The sequence below is a fragment of the Wyeomyia smithii genome, chromosome 3 (genome assembly GCF_029784165.1).
Source record: "Wyeomyia smithii strain HCP4-BCI-WySm-NY-G18 chromosome 3, ASM2978416v1, whole genome shotgun sequence".
In the NCBI taxonomy this organism is placed as follows: Eukaryota; Metazoa; Arthropoda; class Insecta; order Diptera; family Culicidae; genus Wyeomyia; species Wyeomyia smithii.
This window is the reverse complement of record NC_073696.1, coordinates 263767066-263785714: the sequence shown is the minus strand read 5'-3', so window position 1 is coordinate 263785714 and position 18649 is coordinate 263767066. Positions and strand designations below refer to the sequence as shown.

At 38.6% G+C, this 18649-nt stretch overlaps 1 protein-coding gene across 1 annotated transcript in view; it reads left to right on the top strand.

Moving 5' to 3' along the window:
- Positions 1-16141, top strand: part of LOC129731085 (chitin synthase chs-2-like) — a 54161-nt gene extending 38020 nt beyond the window's left edge. Inside the window, exons 5-9 of the mRNA XM_055690835.1 lie at positions 1683-2222; positions 2283-2547; positions 2605-4213; positions 14448-14640; positions 14701-16141. Of these exons, the coding sequence (XP_055546810.1) occupies positions 1683-2222; positions 2283-2547; positions 2605-4213; positions 14448-14640; positions 14701-15861 (3768 nt within the window). The 3' untranslated portion in view covers positions 15862-16141. The remainder of the gene's footprint in view (positions 1-1682; positions 2223-2282; positions 2548-2604; positions 4214-14447; positions 14641-14700) is intronic.
- Positions 16142-18649: the final 2508 nt, after the last annotated feature.

Genomic DNA, 18649 nt, shown 5'->3' with positions numbered 1-18649 from the left:
TTAAATCGGAATATTGCGTTTTGAAACGAGCACCAAACCGAGTAATGCATTCGAGGTCCGAAAACATCCATTTTAACTTCTACAGCGCTGAACTTTATCAACGGAAAAAAATCAAAAAAGTCAGGGCTAATACCTACCTATTTAGAAAGTTTTGAATTTCTGAGCCAAAAACATTATAAAACTTTAGGCTTATGTATTACTTTTTTTTCAATTTTTTCAATTCAGTTAGCAGTAAAATTTGGCAACGAAATTTGTTTAAAATTGTTTTGATTTTCTCCCTTTAAAAGCTTCGACCGGAATTTTGACGCAGGGTGATTCTGGCACAAAATCGCTCCAGAACTTTTATAAAAAGCGGCGCTAACATCACTTTTTATTTTGAATATTTCTCTGCCTTTTATTCAATATTTTAAAAAGGGGGAATAAGCTCCTTGAAGTGGGATATGTATACTACAGCACAACGTGAAAACAATAAATTTGAAAATTTGGCGCTTACGTTAACGAGTGGTTTCTGATAATTAGTTCCCAGATTCTGAACATCGGACCGACCCTCGCAATGAAGTCATATCATATCGGTCAGAGAATGAAATCCACAGGTTTTCTATTGGAACGAATCGAACAGAAAACTAAACATAACTTTTCGTTACGATTTTCATCACCAGGGGTTTAAAAGAGACAATAATATAAAGTCTAGATTAAACAGTCCTCCAGTATAGATTTCCTTAAGCGTTATCTGGAACACAGTTTTGTGTTCAAACTCGTGTATGAATACAAACTCTATTTTTGATAATCAGAGTACTTCAAAACAACAAACATTTCAGCACACCAGTTGTAACCAAAAAATCTGCGGTCCGAATGAAAATCAGTGAAACAACCTCAAAAATCAATTTATCATCATTATCAATCTCTCGAGTGCAAATTATTTTTAACTGATCAACACTCAACAGTAAATGTTTGCCATCGATGGTTTTGGAATTCAATATAAAATCGGAAACCACCAGGCTGAACAGTGAAATCGAGTCCCTATCTATTCCAACTCCAACCGGGTACAATTAGTCCTGATTACATTCGAACCAACATCAAACCAATATCTAGCAATCGAATATTCCGCAACAGTTGTACATTTCCTGATTTTGCTATAATAACACTAATACCGCCAACTCTCATCAGTCGGAACCAAGCCAAACGTTCCGCGGATGACGACGACGATTGCGTGGCAAACCGAGAACTGATCGGCGGCGGCTCATTATTGCTGACGGGGAACGAACGAGCGAGAGCTTGGCGCTTGGCGCTTGTGCTTATGGCTCAGTTTTCAATTGCAAAAAGTTTCGCAATTAGGTTAATTATCAAAGCCAACATTGCAAATCAAATCGAATTAGGATGAAAATTGCGTACCACGTTTTCCCAGGCCGTGGCGTGCGCCACGGGGAAAGAGTTATTTACGGTCACCGGTGAAGATAAAAAAGCATTGCTCATCATGAAAATAAAATGATTATCGTAAAAATAAACAGAGCACTCGTTAAATTAATTTGCGTCTAATTGGAAGTTTAAATGTGCATCGTTGAAAATTTATGCCCCCCCAGGTCAGGGGTCACCGGCACCACACGGAATTCAATCGGGTGCCGGGTCGCGTGAGGCTTTTTGCCTATAATTGATTGAAATGAGCTTTTTGTTATCTTTCGCAGATGGAGGCAATCCTCAACGAAAAATTTCCGGACCTCAGCTCGATAACCTCGGATCTGGAAGTGCTGCGGATTTTTCCACGGACGAATGCGGTACTCTGGGTGACCGTGATCCACATTTTGTGCTCCTATATTTGTTACATTTTTAGTAAATTCTCCTGCAAAATCCATATCCAAAGCTTTTCGATGGCTTTTCCGATCAATCTGACCGTTCCGGTTACGCTTACACTGATGTTGGTTTTTTGTGGCCTTCGGGAAGCGGATGTTTGTGTGTTTAGTAGTGTGCTGCCGGATTATCTGTTCTTCCGGGTACCTCCGATCTACTATTTGTTCGAGTATGTGATCAATGAGTTTTCCTGGCTTTGGCTGTTGTGGTTGCTCTCCCAAACTTGGATCACGCGCCATCTTTGGATGCCGAAGAGTGATCGAAACGCGTCCACGGAAAAGCTCTTCGTCACTCCGATGTACAACAGTTTACTGGTGGATCAAAGCATCGCGATGAATCGACGCCGTGAGGATCAGGAGGATTTTGTGAAGAAAATGGTAATTTTTTCGTGTCGAAGTTGATGGAATTTAATCTTCACCAGAGAGTTTCATTGACAGGACATGGTCAAAACCAAGGATACCGAACGAGCCAACGAGATCGACGCGAAAGCTAACGATCGCAAACGGGACGAAATCAAACCGTACGATCGGATCCCGCAGATTTTCGTGTGCGCCACTATGTGGCACGAGACCAAGGAGGAGCTGATGGAGTTCCTGAAGTCGATCATCCGTTTAGATGAGGATCAGTGCGCACGCAGGATGGCCATGAAACACATTCAAGCGTCGAAGGACTTCATCGATCCCGATTATTATGACCTGGAGAGTGAGTATTTAATAATTTTTAAAATTATTCTTTAGAGTGATGAATGATCTTTATTAGCACACATCTTCTTCGACGATGCCTTCGTGAACGACAAATCGAAATGCGAGAGCGCCAACGATTCGCCCCTAAACTCGTACGTCAAAATGCTAATCAACAACATCGAGGAAGCCGCCCTGGAGGTGTACAAAACTAAAATGCGTATCTATCCACCGACCAAAATTGTAACACCGTACGGTGGACGACTTATTTGGACACTGCCAGGGCGTACGAAGGTCATCACCCACTTGAAGGACAAAAACAAGATCCGTCACAAGAAACGTTGGTCACAGGTGATGTACATGTACTATCTCCTAGGCTATCGAATCATGCAATTGAACACTTCCCCGGAGAGAAAGATGGTGATCGCTCAGAACACCTATCTGCTAGCCTTGGATGGAGACATCGATTTCCAGCCAAAGGCGGTCTCCCTTTTGGTTGATCGAATGAAAGTCGATCCCGATCTAGGTGCAGCTTGCGGTCGCATCCATCCCGTCGGCACCGGACCGATGGTTTGGTACCAGATCTTCGAGTACGCGATCGGTCATTGGCTGCAAAAAGCCACCGAACACGTAATTGGTTGCGTGCTATGTTCACCCGGTTGTTTCTCGTTGTTTAGAGGTCGCGCACTGATGGAAAACTCGGTTATGAAGAAGTACACCACAAAATCCGACCAAGCTCGGCACTACGTGCAGTACGATCAGGGCGAGGATCGCTGGCTCTGTACGCTGCTGTTGAAGCAAAAATTCCGCGTAGAATATTCGGCTGCTTCCGATGCTTACACGCACGCCCCGGAAGGGTTCAACGAGTTCTACAATCAACGCAGACGCTGGGTGCCATCTACGATCGCCAACATTTTCGATCTTCTGGGAGATGCGAAACGAGTTGTGAAGACAAACAACAGCATCTCAACTCCGTACATTGTCTACCAGTGCATGTTAATGTTCGGTACCATTCTTGGACCCGGGACTATCTTCCTCATGATGGTTGGAGCTCTGGTGGCCGTATTTCGTATCGACATCTGGACGTCCTTTCTTTGGAACGGAATACCTCTGGCAACTTTCATGGCGATCTGCTACTGTCTGAAACAAAAGTACCAACTGATCGCAGCTTTCTTCATTTCCGCCGTTTACTCGCTGGTCATGATGGCTGTTCTAGTTGGTATCGTTATTCAGGTGATGGAGGACGGCATCCTCGCACCGTCGTCAGTGTTCTTCATATCCGTAGCACTGCAGATCGTAGTCACGGGTCTCCTTCATCCACAAGAACTGGAGGCTTTACCAGCCGGTTTTGTATACTACATCACAATCCCCTCAATGTACATGTTACTGGTGATCTACTCGATATTCAACATGAACGACGTTTCCTGGGGTACGCGGGAAAATGCCGTGGACGCAGCTGCTAATACGGCACCAACCTCAGCAGCCGAACCGAAAGGAAAAATGCGAAAATTGTTAGGCTATCTGCGATCCGGTGATCAGGAAGAAGATGGATCCATCAATTTCTCCGTCAGTGGACTCTTCAGCTGTCTGTTTTGCACACACCCGAAATCGAGCGCCGAAAAGGAGCAACTTGTTCAGGTTGCAACGTCCCTCACGGAAATCAACACCAAGATGAAGGAACTTGAAATGTGAGTAAAATTTATTTATTTTTTTCAGTTTTTACCCTCCTGATTCGCCTGAGCGATTATTTTCAAGTCCACTGAAGTGATATTCTTAGCGTAGAGCTTCCGTCGCAACGGCGAAAAAAAAAGCATCAAGACCTCGACCTAATATCATTTCCAGTAGTCCTCCTGGGAGCGTAAAATTGAAATGCAGCACGAACTGGCACAGGCGAGTTGCTCTCGCCTGACAAGTGCACTGGCAGTAGCAGTAACAGCAGCAGAAAATAAGTTTCAATTAAATTAAAATGCAATTTATGTTCGTTTTCGCAATTCCCGACGCGCTCGCCGTCCTCGGCTGGCAAACGGAGCTTCCCACAATCACAGCTGTTCACTACGATCTGCGCCTACCGGAAGTGACAGTCAGCCTGTGTGTGTGTGTGTGTGTGTGTGGGCGCACTGATGAGCGCTTCCTGTCTGCAATTAGGGGGGCCTTTGTGATGAGCCAGGGCGAAGTTCGCAGCATCGGAATGGCTCTAAACATAAACTTCGAGAGCGAAAGCAGTTCAGTACATTGTGTTCACGGAAGTACAACGTTGGCTAGCAAACATAACAAAAAGCGTTGATTAAAAATGGGTGACTACTTAACTTAATCTGCTTTCACAAAACGAGGAAGCGAGTTCTTGCTCTTTCAAACATTAATGAACAGCACTATCTTTGTGTTATTGGTGCACAAAGATATAAAGTAACTGGGAACATTATACTAATACAATTGCTTTTCAATAATAAAAAGAATGAATTGGTGGAAACAAGCAAATAACGAGAATTTTAAATTTTGCTATCCATTCAAACAGCCTAAGGTCCAAAAAATCTAAAAGGGAAGGATTTCGTGCCAACTCAGCTCGAGCGGGGGCTGACAGTATTCTCTCGCAATTTGATGAAACAGTGTGGTGTGGTGTGTAGGCCTTACCAAACTAAGCAATTTTGCATTTTTTTAAATTATCCAAATAAACATTTAAAAAAGGTTGAAAACATAAATTGATATATCTCAATAATACCGTTGTAAAGTTGTCAATTGATGACTTTTGAAAAATTATCTAAATTTTTATCTCAAAATATTAGAAAAATTTGAATACATACTAGTGACAAATATATCGATTCATAAAACAAATTCATCCCTCTTCCAATGTTAGACTAGATAAATAATTTAAAAAAAATGAAACATGCACATGGTCTTAGATCAGAAAATCCTACAAACTCCAAAGTTTAATTGAATTCCGAGAGCATCTGGTCGAGCCGCAATAGAAAAAAAAATTAAAATGACAAAAAATTGAAAGGTTGAAAGACTGAAGCAGTCACAAAATCAAAAGTCATAGTTTGTTATGACAGGATTTGTAGAGTCAGAATAGAAAATAAAGTCATACCTCGATATAAGGCAACCTCGATATAACGTAACTTTTTAAAATGTATTGAAATTGAAAATAAATGATACAGCAACTGTTTTTGAGCTATAAATTGCTTCAAAAAATTTTTTGTAGTAAGTTTTGAAACCAATGAATAAAATTGTCCAAAATAGGCATAAAGAAGGTCTAAAAATACTGATAGGTTATGGAAAATAGGTTTTCGAGCATCTTTGAGTAAACATTAACATTCTTGCATAAATTTAAAAAAATGTTTTGCTTCGATATAACGTAACTCGATATAACGTAACGAAAATAAAAATAAAGTTGCCTTATATCGAGGTATAACTGTACCAAAATGTAGACAATTTGAAACAGTCAGAGAGTTAAAAAAGAGAAAAAAGTTAACAATTTAAAAAAAAAGAAAATGTGAATATATAAAGAACTAAAACAATTAGGAAGCCAACATGTTAAAAGGCAGAAACTGAAAAAGTCAAAATGTCCATGAATGGAAACAGCAAAATTAAAAAAAAATCTATGTATATCAAAAAATGAAAAAGTCACAAAAAAAAAGTTAAAAGTTGAAATATCAAAGAATAAAAAAATCAAGACGACAAAATCAAAAAGTCAAAAGATGTAACGTCAAAATCTCATTACAAAAAATAGTGTAAGAGGTTATTTATAAGATGCAACCGCAAAGTTAACGTAGAATTACGATATCCTGTCTTATGTCGATGAATTTCTTTCAACAGGGTTGGTAATACGATCGATTGAGGTTAATCAATTTAATGGTGTGATACAATAATTTTTAGCTAAAATTCCCTTTCAACTCTCTTTTTATATTAAATGGAAAGCTTTGTTTATTTGACTCAAAGTTAGTCGAAAATAAGGTTGAAGGTTACTGGAACACAATTAAAGGTAGAGCCACCACTTCACCATCAAAACAAAACAACGTGGGTGGAACTGAACTCTGCTCTATGTAAATGTTATGAAAAATTTCCAATTTTATTTTGAGTACTGATTGGGTACCCTAAATAGGCGGCGCCGAGTAAGTGGTAGAATGAAGAATATGAAAAAGGGGAATGACTGCACAGCACACTGTTTGTAGGTATACAGGCAAACGTTGTGCGCAAAGTACATTTGTTTTTCGTCAGCAAGCATGTCGTTTTTTTAAATAGGGGGGATGTTATGTGGAGAATTAATTATTTACTAATATCTATTCAGAATTTTTTATTGTGTGTTCTGCACAAAGGGTGACATATCAACACTATTACATATATTCTAAGTTTTATTTCATTAAAAGATTGTAATTGCTTCCGCAGTTAAGTGAATATAATTGTAGGAAAATTGTAAACCTACTTGTCAAGAAAAAAAAGGAATTTAGAATTAAACCTTAATCTAATCTTACGCCTATCTTACTGACTATAAAGTGAGCTAATCGTTGTAATTGAGGATTGCAACGATTTTTGTCGGAACTTATTGATGATTTGGTTTGACATACTTTCTAATGTTTCTACATTAGTGAGCCTGTGTAGTTTATTCGTGCTAAACCAGCGAGGACGCTTCAATATCATTTTCAGAAGTTTGTTCTGAATCCTTTGAAGCATCTTCTTTCTAGTTGTACAACAAATTGTTCAGATCGGGACTGCATATAACATTGCTGGTCTAAATATTTGTTTGTAAATTAACAGTTTATTCTTGAGACAAAGTCTAGAATTTCTGTCAATAAGAGGATACAAACATTTTATATATTTATTGCACTTTGATTGGATATTCTCAATGTGCTCCTTGAAGGTAATATTTTTATCATAAATTAGCCCTAAATATTTAGCTTGGTCAGACCAATTGAAGATTGCACCGTTTATCTTAACAACATGATTATTGGTGGGTTTGAGAAAAGAAACTCTTGGTTTATGAGGAAAAATAACTAATTGTGTTTTTGATGCATTAGGAGAAATCTTCCATTTTTGCAAATACGAAGAAAATATATCTAGACTTTTTTGTAGCCTACTGCATATGACACGAAGGCTTTTTCCTTTTACGGAAATGCTTGAACACAAAACAGAGATTTCTCACATCCTGGTGGTAAATCAGGAAGATCAGAAGTAAAAATAATTGGGCCCAAGATACTTCCTTGAGGTACACCAGCTCTAACAGGCAATCTATCAGATTTACTATTTAAATAGTTAATCTGAAGAGTGCGGTCTGTCAAGTAACTTTGTAGCATTTTTGTGATGTAAAGAGGAAAACGGAAACTAGACATTTTAGCTATCAAACCTTTATGCCAAACACTGTCGAATGCTTTTTCTATGTCTAGAAGAGCAGCTTCAGTGGAACAACCTTCAGATTTATTAGTACGAATCATATTAGTGACTCGAAGTAACTGATGAGTAGTCGAATGCCCATGGCGAAATCCAAACTGCTCGTTTGCAAAAATTGAATTTTCATTGATATGTGTCATCATCCTATAAAGAATCATTCTTTCAAAAAGTTTGCTTATAGAAGAGAGTAAACTAATTGGACGATAACTTGATGCTTCAGCAGGATTTTTTCAGGTTTTCAAATTGAAGTGACTTTGGTATTTTTCCATTTTGAGGGAAAATATGCTAATTCAAAGCATCTGTTAAAAATTCTCACTAAGAAATTTAAAGCGCTTTCGGGAAGTCTTTTGAGCAGGATATGAAAAATCCCATCATCTCCTGGTGTTTTCATGTTTTCAAAGTTCTTGATAATAGTCCGTATTTCATTCAAGTTTGTTTCCGGTACCTCTTCAGGAAGAAATTCATGAGTAGTGATCTGATCATACTTTGGTAATACTTTATTTTCAATAGGACTCATTACGTTCAAATTGAAATTATGAACACCCTCGAACTGCTGAGCAAGTTTTTGAGCTTTTTGTTCATTCGTAAGAAATATTCGGTCACCATCTTTGGGGACTGGAATGGGCTTTGAAAGTTTCTTAAGAACCTTCGAAAGCTTCCAGAGAGGTTTGGAATATGGTTCTAGTTGTTCAACTTCTCTCATGAAATTTTCAGCAAGAAAGTGAATCTATGTTTGATTTTCATTTATAATTCTTTAAAAATAACTTTCAAAGCAGGATCACGAGTTCTTTGAAATTAACAAATTAATTTGAATCATTTCTCCTGCCAAGACAAAAAAACAATCTTTGGGCCAAAAACACAGCCTTGCTAATTACGATTATGATTATGAATGGCCATAGTTTAACATTTATTTCAAGCGATTAAAAATAGTCGCTAAAAATTTTTGAACTAGAATTAATTTTCGTTCATTGCGAATATATTTTGATTATCTAGCCAGTGATTGGGCCATTTAGTATAATGTAACACAATTTGACCCGTCCGTTTCATGCAACAACGTAACCTCGAAGAATTCGTTTGATAATTAAGCTCATAGCAATGCTTCCAGATATAACCGGAGGACAAAAATTATTCCGCGTAATATGCAAAAGGTAGTTTGCAATGACTACAAAATTAACAGACTTGCCGGGTGCCACGAATGTAACAACACCAACGATACTTTTTAGTGCCCCGAAATCATTTATTTGAAGATGTAAAGCAAATGCGTAAGTGGAAGTGAATTCTGCTTTGAGAAAAGTTTTTTTTTTAATAACTCCTTTTATCACTATCCGAGTGGCAGAGAAGCAATAAATAACTTATTTGATTTATTTTGAGGCGCTACAAAGTGCCGGCAAGTTTGTTCTGTTTAGCGTCACTGCGGATTGCTATTTGTTGATGGTACGAAATGATTTTAGTTCTCTCATCATTGCTTTACACACTGCAAGCAAGTAAACGACACGCGCTACCAGCACACGCACAACTAACTTTGAGCAGTGCCTAAATGATAGCCAGATCTAAACAGAATCACACATGCCTGTATGACGGTGTTTCCCACATAGACAAGGGATCCAAAACCGAGGTCGTGTTTCCTTTGCTGGTCCGTCTGCTATGATGATTGCGATAAAAATCATAAAAATATACTTGAAATCAACGCCTGCTACGCTGCGACTTGCCGCAGCTCTGCTTGCTGCTGGTGGAACCAGCTTCCAGTAGGGTAGTAAGGACCTTTCTTAGGTTCCAGGGAAGAATGAAGTAGTTTCCTTAAATAACTAAATCCCACCTAACAAAAAATCTCATGGTTTGCTGTGATAGGTGCACCGCAGTGCCAATGTAAACAAAGGAAACATCAAAAGTTGATGTTGATGTGAGTTTTACGCTCGCGCATCTAAGTTTTTCTAAGGACTTCTACTATGTTTTCGGTCGGGGAGCTTCGTAGCCGCAAGGTTACCGAGTCCGCTTTGTCAAGCGAACGGTCGTGGGTTTGAATCTTCGCAGAATCAGGCCATTCGATGTCAAAACTGGACTTATAAGTATGGGTTCATTCTCAGGCTCCCCACCACTTACCCTTCCTTTACGCTGAAATCTATAGCACCTTTGCGTGACTTTCTCTTAACAGAAACATAAGTCCATCTTATTAATAAAACTGGCCAGAAGGACGTACGACGAAACTTCTCCAGGGAATTATGATTGGTGATATTTGGTAAGAGGAACGAGCTTCGGTATAGTAGAACAGTAATCGTGTAAAAAGAAGAGGTATCACATGACACACAAGCACTGACAAACAATAATAATAAACATGCTACTTTTCAATAGCGGTATTGCTAATAATAGAAATGCGGGATACAGCAGTCACCCGGGCATATCTCACAATAGATCTACGAAGTCCATACAGGAGAAAAAAAAATGTTTTCGGTGTATTTACACACACGCACACATACACACATACACACACACACACACACACACACACACACACACACTGTCACACACACATACACACACACACACACACACACACACACACACACACACACACACACACACACACACACACGCGCATACATACTGTTACGCAGAAAGAGAGAGAGAGAAAGAAAGAAAGAGAGAGAAAGAAAGAGAGAGAGAAAGAGAGAGAGAAAGAGAAAGAGAGAGAGAAAGAGAAAGAGAGAGATTGTTCAATTTTACTGTGATGATTACCACTTCTGGGAAAAACTCAGGCTACGAAAAAACAGGAGTTTTTTTTAGGAGGTCCAAATTACCCTCAATCATCCTTTTGCAACAATGATCGGATAGACAATGAAGACTACATTCGTCATGCTAGTTTTAATACGTGACTATTGGAAGTTTAACTTTCGGAGCGAGCAAAACAACACCTGTAATGAATCGTTTGTATTCTTTAGTGTCGGTTGCACAGGGTAAAAAGGTGGTGATTGCTTGTTTAGTTTGATTTAAACTGAGACTGAGAATTTTACTTGATACTGGCAGCTCTGATTGGTTGAAATATGTATGCAACACAAAATCTTAATTTTCCGCATTTTGATACAGCTGATACAGCAGCAGGAAGGAATGACATTCGTTGAATTTTAAGTTTTTGAAAGTGGAATATTTGCGTGACGCTTGATGTTTCCGTGGAATTGTTGTTCTCGCTTTTTTAATTTGCACTTCTGTGTTGCCGTAAAAAGCTATTCTACGTCAAAAATCATATAGTTAAAAATTGGAAATCACAAAAATAAAATAAGTCGAACAGTGAAAAAGAGATGACACAAAAAAGCTAAAATATCGAATGGAAAAAGAGTCAACAGATCAAAAACACAAGAAGACGAAATTTTTAAAAAAAATATAGTCTAATAGTAAAAAAGGTCAAAGATCAAATAGCCTAGTACTTAAAAAGTCAAAAAGTTGTAAACACAAAAAGACAATAAATAGAAAAATCATCAAGTTGAAATACTTCATATCCTAAAGTTTAAAAGTTAAAAGTCAAACATTGCAAAAATAATAAAAGTAAAACAAAGACAACAAAGTCAAAAAGTAAAAAGTTAAATTCCAAAATATGTAAATCAAAGAGTCTATGAGCTGAAAATTTGAAATGCCGGTACATCACTTAATGAATAATTTATCGAATAATAAAGAAAGTCGGAATGAGAATTATTCAAGATATCAAAAGGTCAAAATGACAGAAAGTAAAAAACCTTTCGACACGTCTAAAAAATTAAAATTAGTGAGTAAACAAAAACCAAATATGGAACAAAAGTTTAAACAGCAACGAGATATAGAAAATAAAAAGTAAAAGCAGAGCCTTGGTGCTACATTCCGATTCGGAACTTGACCTTCTGTTTATTTATACACAGGACAATTGCGGGCCAGCGCCACGAACCTACTGACACTAACAGTCTCTCCCGAGCCGAGACTCGAACCTACGACGACTGACTTGTTAGGCCAGCATCGTACCTCGAGACCATCTGGGAGAGTAATAGTAATAGTAAAGTACAGTAAATAGTTAAACTGCCAAATAACTCAAAAATGAGAAAGAAAATCAAATATTGAGAAAAATGAACTTAGTCAAAAATCAATGATTTTGAAGAAAACGTCCCAATTTTTATCTTTTCTTGACGTAGGACTACGTCTTTCATCGCTATTCTAGAATACATTCAGTGACAACTGAAATGAAACGTAGTTTTTTTGTTGAACGGAATGAAGGTTTTCTAATTCTTATAACTCTAAAACAACTGTACCGATTTCAATAATTATTATACCGTTGCAGTGTCGTAGCCCAGGGAGTGGTTTCGGAATTGAAATCTCAACCCTCAGAGCCTTCGATCCTCTTTTTTTTTTTTTTGAATAATAGGGTTTTGCATTATTGTTTGCTAGGTTGCTAATGGAATCGAATTTGGTTTGGCAGTAGGATTCAAATATTTCGTATTCTCGACAAAAGTCCTCGTGAAAAATTTTAGCTCAACCGGGATTCGGGTTGTGGAGCATTCAAGCGGTCGAAATTTCAGTTTCTTCACCTATGAAAAAATGTACAGAAATGGCGATAGAGAATTGTCGAAATCATATTATTTTTCAACCAAATGTCTTAGACACGCATAAAATATTGAGATCTGGTGTTGGTTCGAAAACAAAAAATATTTTTGTGATAACCTGACTTGCTGGCAGAGTCTCTCAGCTCGCAAGCTTTATGATTCGATTCACAAAAAAATATTTTTCCATCGATCAAAAGTGACTTGGCGGCTTTGAAGCGACTTCCGGAAATCCGATTGCAAAGGCTATGGTAGTTTTTCAATTAGGTTACTCTTTCTTTATTATTCTGAAAATTTACTTCGGTTTAGGCTTTTTTAAAAGAATACTATAATTTGATTTAAACATTGATACAAGTGGAACAACACAAAACGCTAAACTTACATCTAACAGTCAAAAATCTAATAAGTCTCCAAGTCAAAAGGTCAAAAAGTCAAAATCAAATGAAAAAAAAAAACGAATAAAAAGTCTTTAGGTGTAAATAAGTCAAAATATGATTCATTCATTCTAAAATCGAAGAGGTAAAAATGTATAAAAAATAATTACTTCGAATCTGTGTTTTTTATATCGTGAAAAACTTGCAAATCAATTCAAAATGACAATGTAAATACGATGTATAGTTTTAACGGTTTGGATCATTTTTGTCGTTAATTTCTATGAATAAAAATTCCAGAAATAAGACGAAAAATGCAAGTAAAAACTTAGTCATATTGACGTAAGCCGAAAAAAAAGCCGCATAGTGAAACTTGGAAAAATTGTAAGTCACAAATTGGGCTACAAAACTGAAAAATCGACAGCCAATAGTCCAGAAGTGTAATTTTCGGAGCCCGAAATTCATGAGGGGTTGCTTAGGAATTTGTACTATTGAATCCTACTATTTGAATCCTTATCAAAAAATGGACAATCTAAAATCGACACTTGAAAGCTGGAAGTGACTTTTGAACCGTAAGTAGATAATATCATTTTTCACCGAATGACACTACATTCCAATGTACAGTTTTCTTATCAAAAAAGTTTGCTTCATTTTTACTTTTATGAAATCTGATACAAAATATGCTATCATCACTAATTTTTCCTTTCAATCAGTATATCATCTAAATTGATATGAGAACAAGGAGCGGCGCTTATACAAGGCTTTTCTCAAGTAGACAATTTATTAGACATCGAAAGTACCCTCCAGCTTGGTACGGAGCGCTCTCCTGCCTTGTTTATTAACTTAAGCGCTAAAGAGAAACTCCGTATTAATCTTAAACAGCAAGATGCAAACAATCAATGTCTGTCTCAAACACGGAGCTGCCTCAGCTAGTGGCCTGGGCCAAAGCATCGTCCGAAGGATGAAGTGCTGTCTACTATTTACACATAATTTAAATTAGTTTTCATACGCTCGTACGAAGTGTAGCTTCACGATCCAACCTCCAGTCAGTGCTACTTACTGTTCATACCCCTTGTTTAGCATATCTGCCGATGATGGAAGACGAGCCTCATCACTGGTAATGCAATTTTGCTGGCATATTACGTACCCCGCTTCACTGCTTCCGACGAAATAAATGTGCTGCAGCATGATAAAACTGGCAGTAATATTCAAATATCTGGTTAACATCTTGTCTTGGGTAGGAAGCAGTAGCAGCAAGCCAATACACTTGTTCGAGTGCCAAAAGGCGCTCGAAGATCCTGCCGTCTCGCACAGGACAGATTTACATGTCTTACGGTATATGAAACAGGCGTTCCGCTTCTAAATAATACCTCCCGCGCGCCACCAGTGCATCCACAATTATCAACATCCGGCATCGCTGTTCATATTATTCGTTTTTGCTTTAGCCTGAAGCGATGATAAGACATACATAATTATCCCTGTTCCATGTTCCAACCAACATCTCTCCCACCCGACAAGCAGACATAAACACGTACAGCGTTACGAATCTCACTTTTTTATTCTTTTCCGTTCGTTTTGCATCTTCTACTGTCCACCCACGACCGTTGATGGATCAGGAAATTAACCGGCTCCGTCACCGTAATGAGATCCAAAGATGACAATGATGATGACGACGACGATGACGACGGCGATGTCGACAATGACAACGAGACTGACAGGTTGGGCTGTCTTGATATGCGACAGGATGGCAGCTCCCCGAACGGTGTCTCTTCGCCAATGCAGGCGGTAAAGAACTCCGAACTGGAAGAGGTAAGTTCGAAAAAGTATGGCTTCAATCGAATACCTTTACATGAGCATTTTGTTTCATAGCCCGAAAAACAAATCAACTACCTTCCGGATTGGTTGTACGATGTGGACCTCCGCAATGGTGACACGGAAACCATTTCCGCTTCCGAAGAGCAATTTTGGATCGAGTTAATCGAAAAGTACCTCAAACCGCTGGATCTTACCGAGCGGCAGAAGGACGAAATGAAAGCCCAGTTGAAGAACCTCCGAGATTTAGCCGTGTTTGCTTTCGTCATGGCTAACTCCCTGTTCGTGCTGGTCGTGTTTCTGCTGCAGCTGAACAAGCAGGACCTCCATATCCAGTGGTGGTTCAATGCGAAAAATACGATCAGTTTCGACGAAAGCACCGTGGAGATCATCATTCGTCGGGAGTTTCTAGAGCTGGAGCCGATCGGTTTGGTGTTTGTGTTTTTCTTTGGGCTGATTTTGGTTATTCAGTTTTTGGCTATGATGATGCATCGATTCGGGACAATATCACAGATCCTCGCTTCAACGCAGCTGAACTGGTACTGCTCGAAAAAAGCGAAGGATATGTCACTGGATGCTGAGCTGAGGGAGAACGCGGTGGAGATTGCTCGCCGGTTGCAGCGACCGAAACCCCAGTGGGATGAGGAAGATTTGGAGGACGATCAGAAGGCCATCGGTAGGCGGGATACGATTCACAGGATCCTATACCAGCACAAAAACAAACAGGATTGGAGCAATTTGGAGGCAAACTTCAAGCGAAACTACTACAAGGATGGGGATCTGAATCTGGGTGGTAGATTAACGCTCAGCAGAAAGACGCTCAATGTCCTCGATACCAGACGAAAGTCGATGGCGGAGCAGCGAAAGATTCGCAAGTCGATTCTTCGTGAGCAAAACCCGTACGATACGGCAGGAGATTTGTGGTACCAAGGAAGTCCGAATGCTTCGGGTAGTGGGAATCAAAGAAAGACCTCCTCACCGCCGGGTTACAGCCCTAGTGATCCCAGTCGAGCCAGAAGCTCTACCAGCGGCGGTTTCAGTCGAACACCTAATTTTGAGGCGAAAGCGGGCGCGAGGATTAATCACGCCTACCAGATCGATGAAGAATTGGAGGACTATTCTGATGAGGAAGAGTTCGAACGGCCAACGCTTAATATCGAAATGACCGAGAGACCTAAGGAAAAGGAGAAACGGAAGAGCAGAGTCGCTTTTGCGTGAATTACTATAGATTATTTTTTATATCGCAATAATCTATTAGCATAAGTTTTTTTCTTCAGTTTAATTTCATCCTTCAATCGATTGATTTTTTTGTTGCAAAGCTGTAAAAATTACTATTTTTTCTATTAACAAGTATATGATATGTTTATTATATGCGTCTCTTCTTATTTTGATGACCATCGTCATAAACTATTATCCTGAATATGTAAATCCCTTTTCGACCTTTTATGAAAGAGACGAACAATCATTATAAACAGCGCCAATACTTCGGAATGGACCAAATATGTCGTGTGTATTGTATCTAATATGGAACATTTTACACATTTTCTTCTAACGCTTTAGCATAATTTAATAACGTTAACAAGCTATAGTAAAACTGCACGCGTTTTCTGCCAAATAAAAACTGTAAAGAAAAAATCAGACACGGTAATCTAAAAGTGCTGAATGTAGGAAGCTCCGAATCCTAATTTTCTGCTAAAAGATTCAATTATCTAGTCACTACATAAATCAAGCATTTATTAACGTTTTCAAAGTAAAATATGACTGTTAATAATTGGTATAACGTTGAAAAGTTATATTCGCAATTAATTTAAAGGTAAATCAAACCTAATGATGAAACCAATTAAATAAAACTGAATAAAAATTACAGCAAATATTCAGGTATATGCTAGGCAAAAACGACAATGCAGTAAATTTGAAAGATAATTTAAAAAAAATCAAAAAAATGATATTGAAAATAAATGTTTATTTTATGCCTAGATTTTTTTTGTATGTGAATAGATATAATCAAAATATCATTTTTTTTCATACATTTTTCTGTAACTTACTATTTCTCTTTCCTTATTGTTCTTTTCGTCTTCTTTTTCTGCTTCTTCTTGTTCGTCTACATCTTCTTGTTTTTTATTCTATTTCTTCTTCTTCTTTCGATCTCATTATTTCTCTTCTCTCATCCTTTCTTTCTTTCTTTCTCTCTCTCTCTCTCCCTTTCTTCATTAATTTTTCTCATATGATCTATTCTCTTGACTATTTTCTTCCCCTTTATTGTGTTTAAAAACGGCTTTGCCTAATTCGGCATACGCCTCATTCTTCCCCTTTCTCATTCCCTTTCCCTCTCCCTTTCCCTTTTCCTTTTCCTTTCCCTTTCCCTTTCCCTTTCCCTTTCCCTTTCCCTTTCCCTTTCCCTTTCCCTTTCCCTTTCCCTTTCCCTTTCCCTTTCCCTTTCCCTTTCCCTTTCCCTTTCCCTTTCCCTTTCCCTTTCCCTTTCCCTTTCCCTTTCCCTTTCCCTTTCCCTTTCCCTTTCCCTTTTCTTTTCCCTTTCCCTTTCCCTTTCCCTTTCCCTTTCTCTTTTCCTTTCCCTTTCCCTTTCCCTTTCCCTTTCCCTTTCCCTTTCCCTTTCCCTTTCCTCTTTCCTCTTGGAATCTTATGTCTTCTGAACTTACTATCTTTTGTGGATTTGCTCTTTCATGGTCATTGTTTGCCGTTTGCTCTCTGTTTCTCTCTTGGTCTTTGTTTTTGATGTGTTTTGCTCTTATAATCTCTTTCTTCTTTTTTCTTTTCCTTCTTTGTTCTTCTTCCTCTTTTTAAGTTTTTTTTTTCTTTTCTGTATGTTATCTCTCACGTAATTTATCATCCTTTTCTCGCATGCATTTTCTGTCAAATGGGCTGTATATCATTAGGTGTTTTGTGCAGTGAACATGTAATATTACTCTTATATTCTATAATTCTTAGTTTTTTTCCTTGTATTTTTTGTTCCACTTCTAGTGAATTTTCTAGCTGCGATTTTTTACTCATTTTTACTTAGGTATATTTCTCGCGGACATTTTTATTCGTGATCTTTAGTTCAGTGTTTTTTTACTCTCAGTAAAAAACCATTCTACACCTTTTCTGTTATCTCTCTCAATACTCACTCTGATCTCTCTCTCTCTCTCTCTCTCTGGTCTCTCTTTCCGTAGTCTTTTTCTCTTTGGTCTTTCTCTCTCTTGTCTCTCACACTCTCTTTGGTCTCTCTTTCTCTGGTTTCCTCTCTGGACTTATTCTCTCTGGTGTCTTTTTCTGTTATCTCACTTTCTGTTTTTTCTCTTTCTACTCTCTCTCTGTTCTCTCTCTCTCTCTGGTCTCTCTCTGGTCTCTCTCTGGTCTCTCTTTCTCTGGTCTTTCTATCTTCCTAGTCTCTCTCTCTCTCTGCATTCTCTCTGGTTTCTCACGCTTCCTTTGACCCCTCTCTCTCTGTGGTCTCTCTCTCTCTCTGGTCTCTCTCTGATCAATCTCTCTCTGATCAGTCTCTCTCAGATATCTCTTACTGTTCTCTCTCTCTGCTCTCTCTCTCTGCTCTCTCTTTCTCTGATCTCTTTCTCTCTCTGGCCTCTCTCTCTCTCTGGTCTCTCTCTGGTCTCTCTCTGGTCTCTCTCTGGTCTCTCTCTGGTCTCTCTCTGGTCTCTCTCTGGTCTCTCTCTGGTCTCTCTCTGGGCTCTCTTTCTCTAATCTCTGTCTCTTTCTTTGGTCTCTCTCTCTGTTCTCTCTGTCTCATGTTCCTCTTTATGTTATCTCTCTTTCTTGTCTCCCATTTTCATTCATTTTCCCTCTCTGATCCCTATCTCTCTGATCCCTCTCTCTTTCAAGTCTCTTTCTCTGGTCTCTCTTTTTCTGGTCTCACCCTTGTCTATCACGCTCAGGTCTCTCTCTCTCTCTCTCTCTGTCTGTTCTCTCACTCTCTATTCTCTCACACCCTGTTCTATCTCTTTGGTCTCTCTCTCTGGCCTCTCTCTTTGATCTTCTTTTGGTCTTTCTT